This window comes from Antedon mediterranea, chromosome 4 (genome assembly GCF_964355755.1).
Source record: "Antedon mediterranea chromosome 4, ecAntMedi1.1, whole genome shotgun sequence".
Taxonomy (NCBI): domain Eukaryota; kingdom Metazoa; phylum Echinodermata; class Crinoidea; order Comatulida; family Antedonidae; genus Antedon; species Antedon mediterranea.
Genome location: NC_092673.1, coordinates 21000541 through 21020136, shown reverse-complemented (window position 1 = coordinate 21020136; position 19596 = coordinate 21000541). Strand labels below are relative to the sequence as shown.

Sequence of the window (19596 nt, the reverse complement as noted above, 5' to 3'; positions counted from 1 at the left end):
TACCAACGTTTTTGCAATGTTTGATAGAGGGCGTGTATTGTGTTTTGATCGTCGTCGGCACATGAATCAAAGAGCGGTGGTGGTAAAAAGGGGATGTACATGATTTTTTGGGGATTATATTGTCATCTTTATATGCCGTTTTTTCCGGAACGTGTAATGTGGAATCATTGTTGTCATTTCCCGTCGAACTTTTAAGATGGCAGAAGCGCTTCCACCTGGTAAGTTTCAGCTTTTAAACACCCAAAAATATAATATATAATTTCTGAAAAAGCCTAGCTAGCTAGGCGGATAGGCCCTAAACTACGTGTGGACGGTGTTCAATCATGTAATGTGTAGTGTAGGCTATGTAGACCTAGTAGCTAGGCTAGTAGGCTATCATCTGTAATAAGTAGTAGGCTTGGCTAGCTAACTACCTAGGTTAGGCCTAGCTGAAATATTAATCCGGGTTTGATGACTTTTCAAACTTCGGGGGAGAGAGGGTGGAAGAGAGAAAGTTTCTATTCTATGAATATTAATTAGGCGTATGAACTATGATTGACTGCCATTTTTATGTGGTGATATGAATATGATATAAAGGGATGTTATTAACATGCTTTTAGTATTAAAACCTATATTTTTCTTTCCAGAAACAAGTTAAAATCAGTAAAAATATTATTAAACTTTAAATTTCCATTCATTGCAACCCGTCAACAATAAAAACAAAACATCACTTGTCACAGATAGCAGTCTTCAGTTTCGGAATAACCTAATCAGTATTTTATAAATCAAAAAAATATTTTATAACATTATGTACATTATCATAAACCCTATACCCGGCAACCCTTTTCATGACTTTGATTTGAACCTTTTTAGCTTTTACCTTTTTACTTCAAATTTTAATTGTAGTTTGATTTGAATTAAAAATATCATCATATCATAAATATCATCGAAATCTCAGAGAACATTAATATTAATAGCAATCAATTCAAAGTACACTACAAAAAATATATATATATTATTAATATATCAAATATTAAGTTCTAAAAATAAAGGTAAAAGTCGATCTTATGCAAATAAAAAAAAAGTCCTAGGATGAAGGTACAGTAAATACTGTGCATTATTACTACACTGTAGTCAATCTTTATTCCACAGAAGAAAGCAATGGTACTCTAGCCAGTGGGGATGATGTACTTGTTGGCATATGCGTCACAAGTGAAACGATCGCCCAGCAGACTAGCAACGATGCAGAGACAATGTTAGGATTTATTTTAGCGAACATATCTACTACGGCGCAGTCAATGAGAGGACTCATGCACGTGCAATTGGATACACTTCCACAATCTTTCAAGTTCTATACCAAACAAGGGTAAAAGACATGACATGATCACTTCCTTATAATTTAACCACAGTAACTTTACCCAATGTCATCGGAACATTTAACCATTTTTCGCACTTGGATATTTTTGTGCAGTTTGTTTTACCTTGATTTTTCTGAAATTTACTGGGAAAAAAAACCGATTGACTCACATGGTGAATGTCATGTGTTAACCCGAGTCACACTTCGGATTGTACTTTTTAGTCATAGTACTGTAATAGTTTTACAGAGAGACTATGGAAAGTAGAACTAGTATATACACTGGGCAGGCAGTGGTCGGTAGAAGTAACCATTGGACTTGGTTAATCTAACCATGTGAGAATTGTAGCCAGTGGTCATAATGGACTTTTCTTGGTCAGCAACTCGGTTAATTTGACCAAATTAAGTCCAGTGCTTTAGTTAAGATGATTTTAACTCGTGACAGCTGTACTCAGAATGCGGGTCACTGTTCAAAAACAAAATTTAGTATATTGTACTTATAAAGACCTAAAATAAAGTACAATACAACCACATCAGAAGATATTTACAGGAGGATATTTTTATCGCAATTCATTAAATAATTTCTTGATTAATCTACTGAAACACAGGCGTATCTAATCTAATTGGCCGACGTGATGCAGCCATATTCTGTGCTCTGCCATGATTCAAACTCCAGTGAATTAAACGCTTTAAAGCTCTGTCTACACTATCAAACTAGTTTGACAAAAAAAGTGTGATGTGCCCAAATATGGTAGTGATATACAGATACATGTTATTGTCCAATATAAATGAAAATTACATCATAAATTATCTTGGCTTGCCTAAAATGAATATAAGGGGAAGAAAGAACTATCTAACAAATCTTTTGTATCCCAGCTGGGTAGAACGAGTACTTGTAACGGTCCGTCTGCACGTTCACCATCCTCATCTTACCAACTTTTAACGATAACGGAGCCGATAATGTCGTTATGAAGAAGATGATTGTTGTCTTCCAATATAGCATGCAAGACGCCCAATTATGGTAGTGATATAACATCATCATGTCCATATATGGCCACATCACATTTTTTTGCACATAAAGTTTGATAGTGTAGACAAGGCTTCACTTTTGAAGCAAATAATTTGTTGTCATCAGCCTTTATCTCATTTGTATTCAATCAGATGGCCTGTAGCATCAATACAAGAAGCTCTAATTAAAATTCAACATCTTATCAATGAAAACGGCGTCATTAAAATTCAGCCTGGATTTGGTAAGTAAATGTTTTTGTTTTTGAGGTCCTGCAAGACTTTTAATACAGTAATTAGTATTATTTTCATCAAACTTTAAATCAAACATTATATATCAGTGATACTTTGTTTGCTAGTATAACCATAGTTTATCAATTCATTGATACAGAAATGAAACCATTGGACATATTATTTATTGAAATGGCTTGCCTTGGTTTGTTTTATATTAACTTAAACTATTTAGTGATTCTTTGCTAATTTAGTTCATGATAATTTACCAAGAAATACTAAGATATACTGTAACTACAACTCCTACTTTCTTATACAAATGCATTTTATTTAGTTGTGATGGACTGATTGCCTTTTCATATTTTCCCCCCTGAAAAAAGATTTTTTTTTGTAAAAATTAGATTAAAAAAAATATATATATATATATCATAATTTAAAACGGAATCCCATTGCCTGTCAGACAATGAGTTCTTTAATTTAACCAATTTTATGTCTTTTTATAACTGAAATTATTATTTTTGTTTTTTTTTCTATGGAAAGAGGAATAAACTGCAAAATGACCTACATTATTCAAAATCTGATTTTATTAATCTTCATTTTTCATGTTTTTTTGGGAAATACATCTTTAATATCTTATGGAACTGTTAGGCCACCCTCATTAAAGATGGTAATTAAATATTTATCTAATTATTATCATCTCTGTCAGTAGATCGGCCTAGAGTTGGAATTATTACGAAAGATGGAACTGCCTTAGGCTTTGTATTTGTCTCCAGCTTAACATTAATGGTTTCTGATCTCAGACGAGCTGTAGCCTCTCAGGTAATTAATTTATTCTTTTATTATATAATGAGATTAAATTACCATAAATTACAAGATTGTACTGTAGATAATTTAAAAAAATGTTATTTTCTCATCAACCTATCACTTTACATTATTACTTTTTTTTAATATCACAAAAATGAGATATTTAATTAACATTATAGTATTTTATATTCTTTATATTGATTCGCAACTCCAACTTAGGGTGCGTTTATACAACATGCTATTAATATTACATGCATTCAACACGCCTACAAGAAGTGTGGCGTATAACATTGTAGAGTCTATTTCGTGCCTGCTTACCTGGATAAACCGACAATATAGCCTCTCTCTCCGAAGAGAGGATACAATTTACGAAAAAGAAAAATCTGTGTATATATAACATAGCACCCCTATCGGATAATGCACGCATCCGTAACCACGCCCTCAAGAGGGAGCCATCCAACGTAGTAGCGTCATCATTTCATTGTAGAGATTCTGTTTTAAGGTGATTATAATTGTGAAAAAGGCTACTTGTCTTAATTTTGCTTGTTTTGCATATTAAAAATTAAAGAAGTGTTCAAATTTAGGTTGTTGTATAAAACACAGCTTAAGATAGCTGTAATGTACTTTGGAATTCCTCCTATAAATCACAATCCATTTTGGTGAGCTGCATAAACATATGAGCTTGATTTTTTTTCTAATACAACTATAAGGTCAAGAGTTCACAGCATGTGATCATCGCTCACTTCCTCTTTCTATTCATAACTAGTTCAAATAGTAATAACAACCCTGGTAATATCATGTATAATTTTAAGTTTCTACTGTTTTAATGTTTTCTGTTGATTTCCCGTATCTATAATACTTTAAATTATATTCAAAATTATATTGAAGTTGAAATTACTATACATTTTATTGGTAAATTAACTAATATCAATATTTTTTGTTTTGTTAGTTGTAAATATCTACTGTAACTAGCAAATTTGTTGTAGCAAGTTTTGACATTTTTAACTAGCTAGCAATTATAAAAATCTTTTGCTAGTTTACTAGGTGTTTCTTCTCCATAGCGCTAAATAAACAATTTATTTCAAAATTATAATTTTTATATAGACCGTATGATCGCAGACAGAATCAGTACCCAAAATGCAATTGGCACTGGCAGTCAGTTCAAACTGCAGTGTAGTTGACTCAAGTCAAAGGCTGTCAATCAAATAATCTAACACCAAATCGATTGGCTGTTTTTAACTGTTATTTTCAGGCTGCCATTTAACAGGTTATTGACAATTTGTCCTGTTTCTGCTGCCAAGAAATTGGGGTTAATTTATTCACACAGTTATTAACCATCCATTATTTTTGGGCAGCAGAAAAAGGACCTACTAGGATAAATGTCAAGCCCTGTAATGGGACAAACATTGACTTTACATGTATATTGAAACTTTCAGCTTGGTGGCAGGTCATGGTCATGTACTACAGATATAATCTTCTTAGATCGTAACCAATGGCCAATCTGCCCATCACAAGAATCTTCTTTATCAGTTCTTGATATCATATCTGGTGCTAGTGTTTATGTATTTGGTGCTGGTGCCGACAGACGAGAGGAGGTTGTTGAGCCAATGGAAGAAATAGACTCTTCAGACTCGCCTCCACAGAAGGTGCTTAAACCGTAAGTGTTGAATATAATAATAATAATAATTTATTTTGAAAGCTACACTTTTGAAACACGTGGCACAGAGTAAGTAAAATAAAAAAATAAAAAAATAACAATAGGCCCATTTACAAGGAAATAACATAAACAAAAGTAATACAGGATTTAAAAAGCAAAGAACTATAGCATTTTTATTGTTGCTTTCCCTTCTACTTTTCCATGCCCATTTGGTGAAACCTTTACCAAATCTATCGAATACAACTTCAATATTTGTAGGAAGAACCAAGAACATACATAATTTTTGGTCTGTTGTTCCATTATTAAATTGGTTCCAAACATCAATTACATTTGATAGACTTTGCTCGAGCATTGCTAATTCCTCCAGTTGGCTATTTTATGCCTAGCTTTCTGAATAAACCAAAATAGCCCTTTTTCCCTCTGAGGAGAGAAGCAATTACAATAAGTAGTGATCACAATAGCAAGGTACAGTATGTTCTCTTGCTTTCTTAAACAGAAGTTATGTATGCGTCTATATGAAGTGTACACCTCTTTCAAGGCATTATCATAATCATTTGACTATAGGGAGTTTCTCGATTATACCATATTTGTACTAGTTATATTTTATTATATTAATGTAAATCCTGAATAAAGCTGGAATGAAATAACAAATTCAAATGAACAGAATTACACTTAATATTTATTCACTTTGACCAAAAACTGGATTGAAAACAAAATTATTTGCCTGAAAAAATGTAATTTAAAGCAAAAAATATGTCTGTCACTGTCAGACAATGGTTTTTGTTTAAAATTAAACATTTCTTTTATCGTTTTTTAAGTGAAATAATTATATATTTTTTTACAGAAGTTAATAACTTGATTAAAACTGTTAAATGGCCTATTTAAAGTCTGATTTTATTAATCTTAATTTTTCATGTTTTTGGTTTGGTTTTACATCTTAAACATTTTTTCTTTAGAACACCGACACGTGTACATAGTCATAGTCATCAACCATCAACTTCTTCTCTAACTGTTGTCAATCATTCTGCTTCAAAATCCCCTTCTTTGCCACGAACACAACCAAACTCACCTGTGCCATTTGAAAATGAGCAACTAGCCAAGGAAGTTGTGATTAGTTACGTTAGAGCAGAGGCAACACAATGTGCTTTGGATTTGAAAGAAGGTTTAGAAGAAGAGGGGTTCAGTGTTTATCTAGTAAGTGTCTGAATTATTAATTTGATAATAAATCTTTTCTGGTGGAATATCAACCAATCACATGATATCATACGTGCAATTTTGTTGCAATTGTTTGATATTTTTTTAATTTTTTATTTATTCGGTATATAAAAATATATTACAAAACAACAGTCAAGGACTGAAATGAATGTATTACAAATGACTAAAAATTAGTTAAAATTGCTATAAAAATAGAAATATCTTAATAAAATTAGATATTGTACCATACAATTAAAAACATACATGAATAAAAAACCTTAAAACATTCACTTATTACATATCTAAATATATACATTGACCACAAAATTTGTGCCTGACTACGGTTTTTTTTCCCCGTACTGTGTGTTTTTCGTAACTTTCTCGTAGCTTTTCTGATGTCAATCAATCAATTTAGGCTAATATATTATTTCTGCAATTCAGCTCGTTGGGCTGCATTAGTAATAATGTATGTATTTTTGTATTGATTTATATGTGGATAAATATACCAAAATATATACAAGCCAACACTCCCGTTTTGGCGGAGAGACTGCCATATGTTAGACTCGTATCCTGGCCTTACATTGTGCTCTTGGTTTTCCATATTTTCTCCCAGATTACAAAGATAACTGAACTTGATGTATGTGTTGTTTGTGCATTAAATATAACAAAAAAGCTTATACACAAGCAAATTTACGAAATTTAAGCCATTCTACGAACATCTACTGTCATAATTTTTTTTTAAACCGATTTTCCTCACATCGGAAGGGGATTTTCATTACATATTCACCACATGGATATGTCACGTCAAACACTGCACTCCTTATTTCTCCTGGTGTCAATAATAAATAGAAGGTGCTGTTGACCTATAAAAAACACCACCTCCCATTTAAAAAAAATTCAGATTTTGGCATGTTTGTAATATGTTTGTCACATGACATGGTATATCAGTCAATCAAATTATACAAATTACATGATATTTCAATCACATGATATATCAATCACATGATATATCAATCACATGATATATCAATCACATGAAATATCAATCTCATGAAGTATCAGTCAAGCACAGTATATATCAATACTTGATTCTTTTTTATTTCTTTTTTGTAAAAGGATGTTATATGTTATGTTTTTGCATTGAGTGTGTACATTCGCAAAACTGTTTGTAAAATGTGTGAGAAGACAGATGATGGAAGAAGGTGTCTTAATTAAAATGTTTAGATTAATAGTAAATTATGAAGTTAATTAGTTATGCAACTTGGTGATATTTAAAAGCAAAATTTATTCTAAATTCCCTCAACCAATAAAATTACTTTTTATATAAAAATAAGTTATAGTATCAGTGAATCATCTGTATCTCTTCAGGCGTGTGTACATGATTTATTATATGTGTTTAAATTGACATGAATAACTCACAATGACTCTGTTCATGGACAAAAATCGGACATTTAAATGCTATAAACAAGGCAATCTAACAACAGGACGTTGATCTCAGCCAGATCAAAGTTTACCTCTTGTTTCGAAAATGATCAGTCTCTCGCCTCCTAAACCCTTGACTGATTGGCTTCCTCAAATGTTTAGTAACAGACACTATCAAACTTTAGGTGACAGAAAAATGTGATGTGCCTATATGGACATGATGATATCATATCACAACCATACTTGGACATATCACTACCATATATGGGCACATCACATTTTTTTGTCGCATAAAGTTTGATAGTGTAGACTCTAGGTTTATGTATGCTATGATTTTACTCTTCTTATACTGCTAGTCCTTGTCCAGTGCATTTCTAATATCCTTTTTACATTATGTCCTGTAGGATGTACATGAGATACGATGTGGAACAGACTGGCAAGACAGTTTAAACTTTGCTGTTAGTAATTGTGAAGTATTTCTTCCACTCCTAACTCCAGCTTATGGTCAAACACAATGGACAAATAGAGAGGTAAAAGAAAAATTTTCATTTTGTATCGTTCAATAAATACATTTGTAGACCCAAAGCATATGTTGAATCCATACTGACACAGTACAATTAACATAATAATGTGATGCATAAGGTTATAAAGCTAATTTACAATATTAATATTGATATTAATGAATAGCAATAAATCAACGTAATGTGGTGGATAGGCGTATAAAACCACATTCATAAATATCTTTTTAGGATAGTCCAGGACTAAATCCTAGAGGTAGTCCAGAGCTTTACTTATATTATTACGAATATTATTTCATGAATGTGTGTTCATCTTCAGAAAAGAAATTGATCTTTTTAGTGATTTAAATCACTAAAATTATATCTTATAAATAAAATATCTGTATTGTTATTAAAATGGTTTTCATTTTGTGCTTTGAAGATCAAATTAGCAGATGTACTCGGGAAGTTTATAGTTCCAGTAAACTTTCTAGACACGTGGCCTCCTGGGTGTCTTGCTATTCAGTTTGCAACCACGCAGTTCATTGCATGGAAAAGGCCTGATCTTTCTAACGGTAGGCTGTCAATTGTCATATTGCATGTTACATTGGTCCTGAGTTTTATCCATCATAATATGTAGACTTGAATGTGTTTTGTTATTATTTTTAGCTATGTTTTGCTTTGTTGTTGTGTGTGAGCTTTGTAATTCTATGCTATAAATCTTTTGCTTGCTAAATTCCAAAACTATTTAGGATAGAATCTCTCTAATTAAGTAAAGTTATCATACTGAAAAGCCAATAAAAATTTGTTGCCATGGAATTTACCATTTTACCATAAAACAATATTCTGTAGTATAGAATGTATGTATCATCTGTCTAAAAGATAGTTCTAAGCTTCTATGAAATAATAAATACAGCTTAAAATATGCCTTTATTAGCAAGATAAAGCTCTGTCTACACTATCAAACTTAAATGTGTCATGAATATGTGATATACCCATATGGACATGTCATATCACTACCATATTTGGGCACATCACACTTTTTTTGTCAAACTAGTTTGGTAGTGAAGAAAGAGCTTAAGACTGTTCAGTGACCTTTCAATATTCTGTTTGTAGTTATTAGTCATTTTCTGCTAACTGTGTGAAATCTTGCCAACAGTTAAGTCTAAGAAACCACTATCAGACAACAGCGCATTTGGGAAAATGGCAAAATACTCCTCAGGTATAGTATAATGGTTCCACACAGAAATATACACTAAAAATCAATTAACATTTATTAATTTTGTTGTCATGTAAAATTACAAAATACTCCTCCACCAGGTATTAGTATAATGGTGCCATACACATATACACACTAAAATCAACATTTATGAATATATTTTTGCCTACATAAAATGGCAAATTATCCTCAGTTATTACAGTTAGTATAATGGTCCACACAGAAATATACACTAAAATCAACATTTATCAATTTGTTGTGAAAGCATTATTGTTTTTTTTTCGACACATTTTTACACCTTTCCAAAGAAGAAGTGATGATATATTCAACTACTATTGCCTAGCTCTGTCAATTTTTGTCCCTATGAAAAATGAAACCCTTTAAAAATCCTTGTTATATTGATGATACCTATAACCATGTGAACTTGTAGAATATCTGGTAAAATAAATAATAAACAAACAAATGTCTCACTCATTTCCTTGAATTTGTGAAATCATTGGGTTTTTAGGCCCAGTTAGAACTTCATAGTTATGGGAAAGCAAATACTCACTATATCTGCCTTGTTTATTTGGAATAAACTCCTGTATTCTGATGAATAACTTTCTTTATTTGAAATGTTCAAGATTAATCTAACATCATATTTCCAAACTGTAGTATAAATATTTATTTATTTATCATATATCGGATATTAAAAAAAAATCTTTTTTTATTGTTTTGAAAATGTTGGAGAAATTTTATTTCAGAGACAAGGACTACAAAAATTCTGATGTCTTCCTTTCATGGGAAAGTTATATCAGGTAAATAACGGGGATTTATGAACAATTAAATCAAAACTTTTTTGCGATGATTATCCATAAAGCTATTAACATCAAATTAAACGAGAAGAAAGTCAAAATACAATTATGTAAAATATCTGATAGCATTGGTTATTTGTAGTCCCTTGTGTCTTGTTGATTTTAAACAAAATGTCAAAAATCCTTTATAGAGTTCTATGGTGCTGATGTCACAACGGTAGGTGGCGCTGCGTGGTTGCTAGCCAACCAAAAATGCGTTCAGCCTGGCTGAGTGACTCCAAGGTCACCAATGGTTTGGAATAGGCTTATTGAAGTAGTCATTGCGTTGAACGCATTTTTTAGTTGGCTAGCAACCATGCAGCGCCATCTATCGTTGTGACGTCACACCGCAGAACTCTATTTTATACAATATAATCAGTTTTTTTGTTTTTTTATTATTATTTATCATTTAACATAAATAAAATTATACATTACACAATATTAATAATAACATTAACTACATTTTATTTAAAAACTGAACCAACTAACAAAAATCTTTCAGGAGAGATAACTGTCATTGTGAAAACCATGCTTCTAAACATTCATGATGTATTGTCCTCCAAAAACTTCACAATAAAGATTAATAAAAATGACACATTCAACAAAAGAAATTGTTTAGGGGGACAATATATCTTTTATCATTTTTCTTGGGTTATCTCTTTGGTTTCTTAAAATGTTGAATAAATGTGTATTGTTAGATAATTTTTTTGTTGATGGCTGACTTCTGTTGTAAACGACAGTGCCAATTAGTCTTATATTCATCTGAATAATGAATAAGCCAGGACTGTTTAATATGGGCTTCTCTTGTCCAGTGCCCACCTTAGCCAGAGGAGAGGCATAAGCTAATACGTCTGAGGCATAAACTAGATGCAGTTGCCATAAGAGTCCCCAGCTTCATATACAGCACCCAATACTCCCATCCAAGCTCTAACCGGGCCCAACGTTGCTTAACTTTGGTGATTAACGTGGTAAGGCCGTTAGATAATATCATTGTCATAATACCCTAAAGTGTACTTTATCCCCAAGTATTAATACAGCCAATATTCACTTGTTCTTAGTAATACCACAGTACTAATATCAATGTAGCCTGCATTCGCCTGTTCCTCGTAATACCACAGTACTAATATCAATGTAGCCTGCATTCGCCTGTTTTTCTTTTTTTGTAGTATTAGCTACTAATATCAAATAATATGTGGGATTCTAAGGTATAGTAGTATTTTTATCTATGGTAATGTTTCTATGATTGCATGCTTATAGTGTTAAGCTCTGTCTACACTATCAAACTAGTTTGACAAAAAAGTGTGATGTTTCCAAATAGGTAGTGACATGATATCATCATGTCCATATATACGTACATCATATTTGTTGTAACATTAAGTTTGATAGTGTAGACAGAGCTTTAGTAATCTTTTGCTGAATTTTCTTCTTCAATCTTAATTATATCTAACCTCTTTGTAGTGACCGTGAGCACATGGGACACCCGGAGATTAGAGGTCATGAACATACCAATCAGATCAAACTATTTCATGTTGTTACAATAATTAGTTAACCTTTAACCTGATCGTTTTTGCTTTACTAATCACTGTAGGCCAGTCAGGCAATGGAGAGAAAACGTATTCATGGGACATGACTGATATACAATATGTATCTGGAGAAGTTGCTGAAAGGTTTAAAGATTTGAGGGACAAACAGACAGAGAATGGACTGACAAGGAGGGTATGTTATCATGTGATCACTTATATTTAACATTTTTTTAACTTCAAATTAATTGTTTCAGCATTAAATATTATAGCTGAGAACCATTAATTTCCACTAATTGACCTGAAATTGTAAATATTTTGAAATAAATTTGATGAAAAATGGTAATTATTACTGCTATATTTATACTATTGTTAGTTAACATTGGTAGAATGTTTTGGTTTTTTTCAGGCCACAATGTTGAAGAGTTATGGTTCAGTTCTCCCAAATAGTGCTAGTAGGAGCTCATTTGTTACCATGGAGAGCAGAGAAGGAAAACCATTGGTTGTCATTGGTGTACATCCAAAGCAAGCATATTTCGTAAGTTTAATAATAATAATATTAAATAAATATAGTATAACCTATATATGGGCAGCCAATAAAGTGATCCCTTAATTGAGGTGTCCTCTGAATAAGAGGTTCTACTCACTAGACTAAACAAAATTTATTTTTTAGGCGGATGAAATTAAAAAATTGTTTGAAGGTGAGGGATATGAGGTATGGTGTACAACAGAACTAATGGAGTTCAGTGACTTCAGTGCTACACAAGGGTCTTCACAATCATCAGGTAAAGATACAATATAGTAAAGAATTAAGACAAAGAAAAAACAATAACACAGATGATTCATTTAGGAGCTGAACTGACCAACAGACTACTATACTGACCAAAAGACTACTTACAGACCAAACGACTATTTACAGACCAAACGACTATTTACTGACCAAATGACTATTTACTGACCAACAGACTACTTAATGACCAACAGACTACCTACAGACCAAACGACTATTTACTGACCGCAACAGTAAAACAAACAAAAATAAAATAAATAAAAACATAAATAAAATCAAAGAGTAAACACTTTGTTTTATTAGATTCAACTATACCTGTAATCTGCACACAAGACATGTCAGCTGAGAGTCGGTCAAAGGTCATGTTTCAGCAGAGAGTGGATGAATCTGGTATAGTGTTATTTGTTCTTTCAAAGGCTTTTGCTGAATCAAAGACTTGCAAACAACAGGTAAAGTATGAAAAATAAACATAGTATATAGTTCAAAAGGAAGGCTTTATATCATGAGTAGCGTAACATAGAGGCCTGAGGCTTTTGGTTTAGGAACCCTATTATTGGCTCTCCAACGCTGGATGTTTTTAGCCTTTTTTGAAATATTTTAATGCCTGTTTTTTTTCTCTGGGCACTGCTCAGGACCCCCATAAGCTCTGGGTTTAGCCAGTGAGTGCTAATAGCCATTACGCACTGTCTTTAATCCTGTCTTGATAATCAGTGATTGACCTTTTTTTTAACCTTTCTGCACATGCTCACCAGGTGAATTTTCTTAAAACAATAATGAATGCAATGATAAAACAATGTTGATTAGTTCAAGCAATGGTCGCACTGAATTTGATTGGCAGCTGTGTCTGTGTCTAAAATGGGATTTGATGTATGAACACATTAAACTTCTTATTGCATCTTACAAAATAGTTTGTGAGTAAAATGGATTTAAAGTACCTCAATTGTGTTCTGCTGTATAATATAGGTAATTTTTTTTTTTTTTATAATGTAGGTGTTTTATTGCGAACATCGTAAACGTGTTGTACCTTTGAATTACGAACACTTTGAAATGCCTGGATGGATGTCCATGTTAATAGGAACAAGTACATTTGAGGTCAGTTTACATATTGCATATGATTACGCCAGTACCCACTAATCGATCATCTCCCAGTGTGCTGATCTGGTAGGCGCTACTCTATTGGCCTAATACAAATCCAGTTAAGCTTGAGAATGATGATAAATACCTTTCCAGTTTAAACATCATTTACATTTGATTATAAATTTATAAATAAAATCCTATGAATCTTTTCAACACGTAAAGCTCTGTCTACACTATCAAACTAGTTTGACAACAAAAGTGTTATTTGCCCAAATATGGTAGTGATATGGCATCATCATGTCCATATATGGACATTTTGTTGTCACATAGAGTTTGATAGTGTAGACAGAGCTTTACTCATTGTTTTTATCTCTTGTTTGCTGAAATTAATAAATATAACAAAATTATTTACATTTTGTTCTATTTGGTAATTAGGATGTGCAGCGTACAGGGTATAAAGACTCCCTCTTGAGTCGAGTTAAGAAAGCATTTGATCCCAAGGAGTTTGAAGCGGAGGCTACTAAAGAGGCAGAATTTGATAATCATGTGAGTAACCTTATTTTAGTTTAGTTACAGTTTTAAACATAAATCTTCCAAGAAGGCCCAGACAAACAAACAGTTACAATGTCAAAGAACAAAGACAAAACACAGAGGTCCAATAAATTAAAATATTCTTCTACCAGATTCAGTTATAGTCACTTACAGTTTGTAAGTAAAACTTGAATAGTGTTATTATACATTTAGAGATAGATCAATGGTTGATAATTAAAGGACCATCAACCATTAAAATCCCATTCCCTACGTTTTTTAGATCCAATTTAAGGTCACAACTTACATTTAATGTAAAAATGAATACTACATGGTCCTATTGCGATAACTTTTATCGCAATAAACTTTTGTCTATGAACGGTTCAAAATGTGAAAAATAAGTTGATTCTAATAATTTTAGCGGTCTGCTATAAATCCCAACATGCATTGCGCATGGATTGATATTTTAGTTTTTATTCTGTGATTCACCTACTTTCGATCGATCGTTAAGGCTAAAATAAATGAAAGAATCGTAACTTTTCAGCGAAAATACTAGGTTTCCCCCGATTGGTATTACGGATTCAGAAAGACAATCAATGCAGCAACTAGACAAGGTCAGGTTAGACCTATAGCTAGTGTACGATGTTCGTACGTTACTATTGTTTACCAGCTAGGCCTACAAAACTAAGCCTAGCTAGGCTAGGCCTAAAGACCGTCCGTGAGACGACATTCACCGCGAGCTACTTAGGTAGTGCATTGTTTCTCTCTTTTAATCATAATTTACCATAAAACGTACATCCAAGACAAGGAATACCCTGGTTTAATGTTTTTACGGTAATATATATGCATTATTTTTACAAAACGTCAACAATTGTAGAGAATGGGTCTTTAACACTAGATGATAGTACATATTACATTCCCTGATGAGAATATGGTGCTGAAAGCCTAACCATGACTTGAATCTAACCATTTCATGTATAAAGAGCTTCATTATTATTTACTAAATGTTTCAGGTGCACGACTTAAAATGCTCACTTCCCTTGAAAAAATGTGTTTACATCTCTGGAGGAACACGCTTTTTTTATGATAAAAGTGAACAGATCTGCCGGTAAGTTTGTAAAGTTATCTGCTACATATTTCAAATAATAATTAATACTGTATATCAATTGTGGTCCTTGAGTTATAGACTTTGAACTTCATTTACACGGGTATAAGCAGAGAGAGTCAATATTTAAAATTTATTAGTATAAACTTTCTTTAAACACGATAGCTTGTATCACCATTACATTCTTTAGTTTTATCCTACAAGGCATACTGCGTTAAAACACCGGTTCTTGTCAGATCACGTTGCGTTATGGACGGGAAACCATATAGAAATAGTGGCAGGTGATGTATATAACAGAGAGTGATGGTGTAATGATAATATCGTGGGTCTGTAGAGGGCCTAATCCAAATTTCCTTAGTTTCCCGTTAAGCTTGAGGATGAATAAATACATTTAACATTTAAGACCGTTTTGACATTATAATTACTACTACAACTGACCTTATTATTGTTTTTACCTTGTGAAGAGCTATAGGTAAATCATTAGCAAAAATAGATTACATTGGTTTGGCAACAGGCGGTTTCTTTGGCGTTGGTAAACTAGTCTCTAGGAGTTTCTATGACACCAGAATACAGCTCAAGAAACCAGCAAATACATGGCATATACTACCAATCAAAGATTATGAAGTAAGTTGCATAAAGCCTAGGTGAACTTGTTTGCGCGAATAATGTTTGTGGAGAAATAAAAATAAATAAATGCATGCATTTAAGCTTTGCACAGTTTCCGCGTATTCACCAATCACACTTAAGTGAGATGTTTTACCTAAATATTTCACTCAATAAATTTGTAAGTACTTCCCTTAAACTGTATTTACTAAGACAGGAGATTTTTTAAAATTTTAATGGAAAATGTTTTCCCTAAGTGTGAATGATGAGTATGGCCACAGGTCTACACTTGTATGATAACAAAATTGGATTAGTACAATCCTAGTGTACAATGTTGACTAAAAACTCTTAAATAACTTATGTGCCCAGTAGGCTATAAGAAGTTAGCATATTATCTGACAAAAAAAAATACAATTTTTATATTTAAATTATATAAGCTTTGTTTTGTAATTATAAACAGGACCGCAGTAAACAGGGTAGTCAAAACGAAGACAAGACATTTCGCAGTGTGAATTTTGGTGAAACATTGTTTCACGGTGAGAGTGTGCGAGACCGTGAGAACATTGTATCACAAGTATTTGACATCTGTATCCTTATTGAGGGTAAGTTCAGCGTCTTAAAGGTTGTTTTTTGTAAAAATAATATTTTAAAATTAAATGCATATAATCGCTTATTTATTTATTACTGACTGACTGACTGACCTCAATTATGATCATTGGCCATGTGTGATAGAGACTGTGTGTGTACTAATACACCAGAGTAACCCCCTACATGTCTCAAAAGATGTACTAGGTTCTTTAAAGTGCAAATAAGCTAGATGTGTACACTGGACCTACGGTTCATAGTCCTTATCCGAGAAGACTCATTCTACCACCAGAGCGAGTGAGCTTTGAACCTTTGCCGATGTTATGGCTACGTAATTATGGTTCCACTGTCTTATCCGCTCGACCCCTCACTCGCAATTTATGTATTCATGATTACAATATAAATGTATGTTTTTAGGAGGTCCAGGTGCAGCACACGAAGCCGAGCAGTTTGCATGGAGTGAGCATGTTGTCATTCCAGTCAAGTGCACTGGTGGAGCAGCTGGCGGAAAGTTTAATGTTCCTGAAAAAATATTCAAGGTAAGAAAAAAACAAATCTTCATAAATAAAATCACTAGAAGCCTAAAAGTTCTTATGAAACCTGAAAATTCTTAAGGTTCACAATTTACATATTATGGTTTCCTGTAATTCCAACATATTTCTTTGTTTTTTAAAACTTTATGAATCAAAAATTATAAAGTATCATATGGCACATTATAATAGAAACTAATCACTATTATTATACGTTACTATTATTTTTGAGACTGAAAAAAGTTTTGTATGATTTATTTACAGGTACCAGATGGTGTAAGTTCAGATGACTGGGAGTTGCTAGGGGATAAAAATGCCGGAATTGATGAAATAGGAGACGCTGTTGCTAGGATAGTTGTAGCATTACAGAAGAAGAAAGAGTCAACAAACACATCAGTGTTACAAGCCAGCCGAAAAGCTAGCTTTTGTAAAATGAAAGCGATTAGTGTTGATGATGAAATTAGGCCAAGTCTTGATTAATGTGTTCCCTATAACGTCCCAGTCCTCCCAAGGCCCTAAGAAATCGGTGTTGCTAGCCTTGATCTGTTTCCTAGGGTTTCAGTCCTCTCAATGCCCTAAGAAAAAAGTGTTGCTAGCCGTGATCTGTCTGCTGTCAGTCCTCTCAATACACTAAGGAAACAGTGTTGTACCTTTGATCTGTTTCCGAAGGTTTCAGTCCTCTCAGTGCCCTAAGAATACAGTGTTGCTAGCCCTGATCTGTCTGCTGGGGCTTCAGTCCTCTCAATACACTAAGGAAACAGTGTTGTTACCTTTGATCAGTTTCCTGGGGTTTCAGTCCCCTTAATGCCCTATGAAAACAGTTTTGCTAGCCTTGATCAGTTTCATGGGGTTTCAGTCCTCTCAATGCCCTATGAAAACAGTTTTGCTAGCCTTGATCAGTTTCATGGGGTTTCAGTCCTCTCAATGCCCTAAAAAGATAACAGTATTGCTAGCCTTGATCTGTTTCCTATATTTACATTACTTTACTTACATTCCATCTACTTAATATGTTTCAGGTAAAATGAACACCTTTTTTGACATTAGAGAACATTAAAACAACATTTTTTTCTTAAAACAAATTTTTTGTTTTTTTAATTCTTTGTTACATTAAATCTAAATTTCTAATACCGTAGGACTGAATGAACTCAATGTGAAAAGCAAGGAAAATGACTTAATAGAAATAATTGGTTTGTGGGAGAATCTCATATCCCGTGTTTAGTCCCCACTTGCCAAACTTCTTGTATCTTCCCATAAACGATCATGTTTTTTGTCCATAATAAATTGATAAACCCAAAATTTTTTACCATTTGAGAATCATTGTTGACAAATTAAAAAAATATGTGGTGACCTTGTGTCATAAAAATGTGCTTGTTTACTATTTGAATCATTTGTTTTGTGAAATTGTGAAGTGTAACGATGTTATTCTTACTTATAAAATAAAATATAAATAAAAAAGAAAAGTTTATGTGCAAATAATAGTGATATACATGAAAGTGAAAGTGTACTGTAGCTCTGTCATGTGAAGTGTAGCTATTTCATTATAAAACGATATATAAATGATGAACAAGTCTGTGTCCAAGTTATCTACTTGATGACTTGTGTGGAGATACAGGGCAAATGTATAGCGTTTTATACAGTTTATCATACAAATTCTTTAGCTTATAACCAAGTCAGTATGGTAATTATTTATGTCAGGCTGTGGTGGCTGCTGTCAACTAAAGCTTAAAAGTTGATATGTTTGAATATGTTTCTTTCGTTAATACAGTATTATTTATATACTTTGTATTGTTAAATGTATTACTAAATATTTCTATGTAAGTTTTAAGTGTCAAATTATGATTTAGAATTTAAGGTTATACTTTTCTATACAAATAAGTTGATTTTGTTAAATTTTAAATGTTTTATGTGAGGTAATATATTGTAATATTCGATTGTATGTATGAACTACGATTTATAATGCTGCTTGGATTTCTGTTTATTTTAAAAGCTCTGTATCGTCTTCCATTTAATTTAATTTCTCATATTTTTATTTTATGTTTGCTAATTTTAAAGCTTTAAAAAATAATTTGTTCTTTGTATATAGTTACGTTATAGTCACATTTAAATGTATAAATTGATTTATAAACAGAAGAATTATTACAAAATCAAATGTTTATAGCTAGTTACCTTTCTTTTTATCATACAAAGATTTTATATATAAATTAGGTTTTTATAAGTTTTTTATTGAGCATGGATCTTTTAGAACATTTTAAAACTTTTAACCTAAAGTATATGTTTCACTTGAATACTTTTTAAGATGCTTCATATTTGCGCACACATTACCTTTTTCCTAATTAAAAAAACTGTTTAACATTGCCCAGCAAATTCCTACAATATATCTACCTTTTTCTGTTTAAGTCTCAAAATTAAAATAGAAAGCCAACGATTTATAACAAAAAGTATTATTGAATTTATCATTTTATTTTTTATTTTATTTGAAAATAAATATACATTTTACTTAATGAATTTGAAAACTACTTGATTCATTTGCAGTTACAGTAACACGGTTCCTTCATTCTATAATGAGAATAAAAATCCGCCGTCCCCCGTGTGTGAAATAAAAAAAACATTTAACCAATCATAAACCGCGACTAAAAAACACTAATCTGATTGGCCATCATCGT

The 19596-nt window shown here is 32.3% G+C and overlaps 2 protein-coding genes across 5 annotated transcripts in view; one reads left to right on the top strand and one right to left on the bottom strand.

The window, feature by feature from the left end:
• LOC140046865 (uncharacterized) overlaps positions 1-19596 on the bottom strand; it is an 86381-nt gene that overhangs the window by 4911 nt on the left and 61874 nt on the right. The gene's annotated exons all lie outside the window — the stretch shown is intronic.
• On the top strand, positions 89-19586 carry LOC140046862 (uncharacterized). Of its 4 annotated transcripts, none has more exons than XM_072091591.1 (21): positions 89-218; positions 1132-1345; positions 2495-2583; positions 3279-3388; positions 4810-5030; positions 5987-6224; positions 8051-8176; positions 8586-8718; positions 9303-9365; positions 10106-10159; positions 11784-11911; positions 12125-12253; positions 12389-12500; positions 12809-12954; positions 13496-13597; positions 14018-14128; positions 15124-15218; positions 15680-15839; positions 16279-16420; positions 16821-16942; positions 17198-19586. In XM_072091591.1, exons 1-21 carry the CDS (start codon positions 197-199, stop codon positions 17411-17413), a joined length of 2733 nt encoding a protein of 910 aa, XP_071947692.1. In that variant the 5' UTR covers positions 89-196; the 3' UTR covers positions 17414-19586. The 4 variants fall into 4 exon arrangements, with proteins under 4 accessions (XP_071947692.1, XP_071947691.1, XP_071947693.1 ...); XM_072091590.1 differs by having other exon boundaries at positions 3276-3388; XM_072091592.1 differs by lacking the exon at positions 10106-10159 and having other exon boundaries at positions 3276-3388.

Excerpts from the sequence above, each read along its gene's own strand:
- LOC140046862 (XM_072091590.1), top strand. The coding sequence starts at position 197 with ATGGCAGAAGCGCTTCCACCTG. Across the intron at positions 5,031-5,986 it reads CCACAGAAGGTGCTTAAACC|AACACCGACACGTGTACATA; the intron begins GTAAGTGTTGAA and ends TTTTTTCTTTAG. Across the intron at positions 12,254-12,388 it reads ATCCAAAGCAAGCATATTTC|GCGGATGAAATTAAAAAATT; the intron begins GTAAGTTTAATA and ends TTTATTTTTTAG.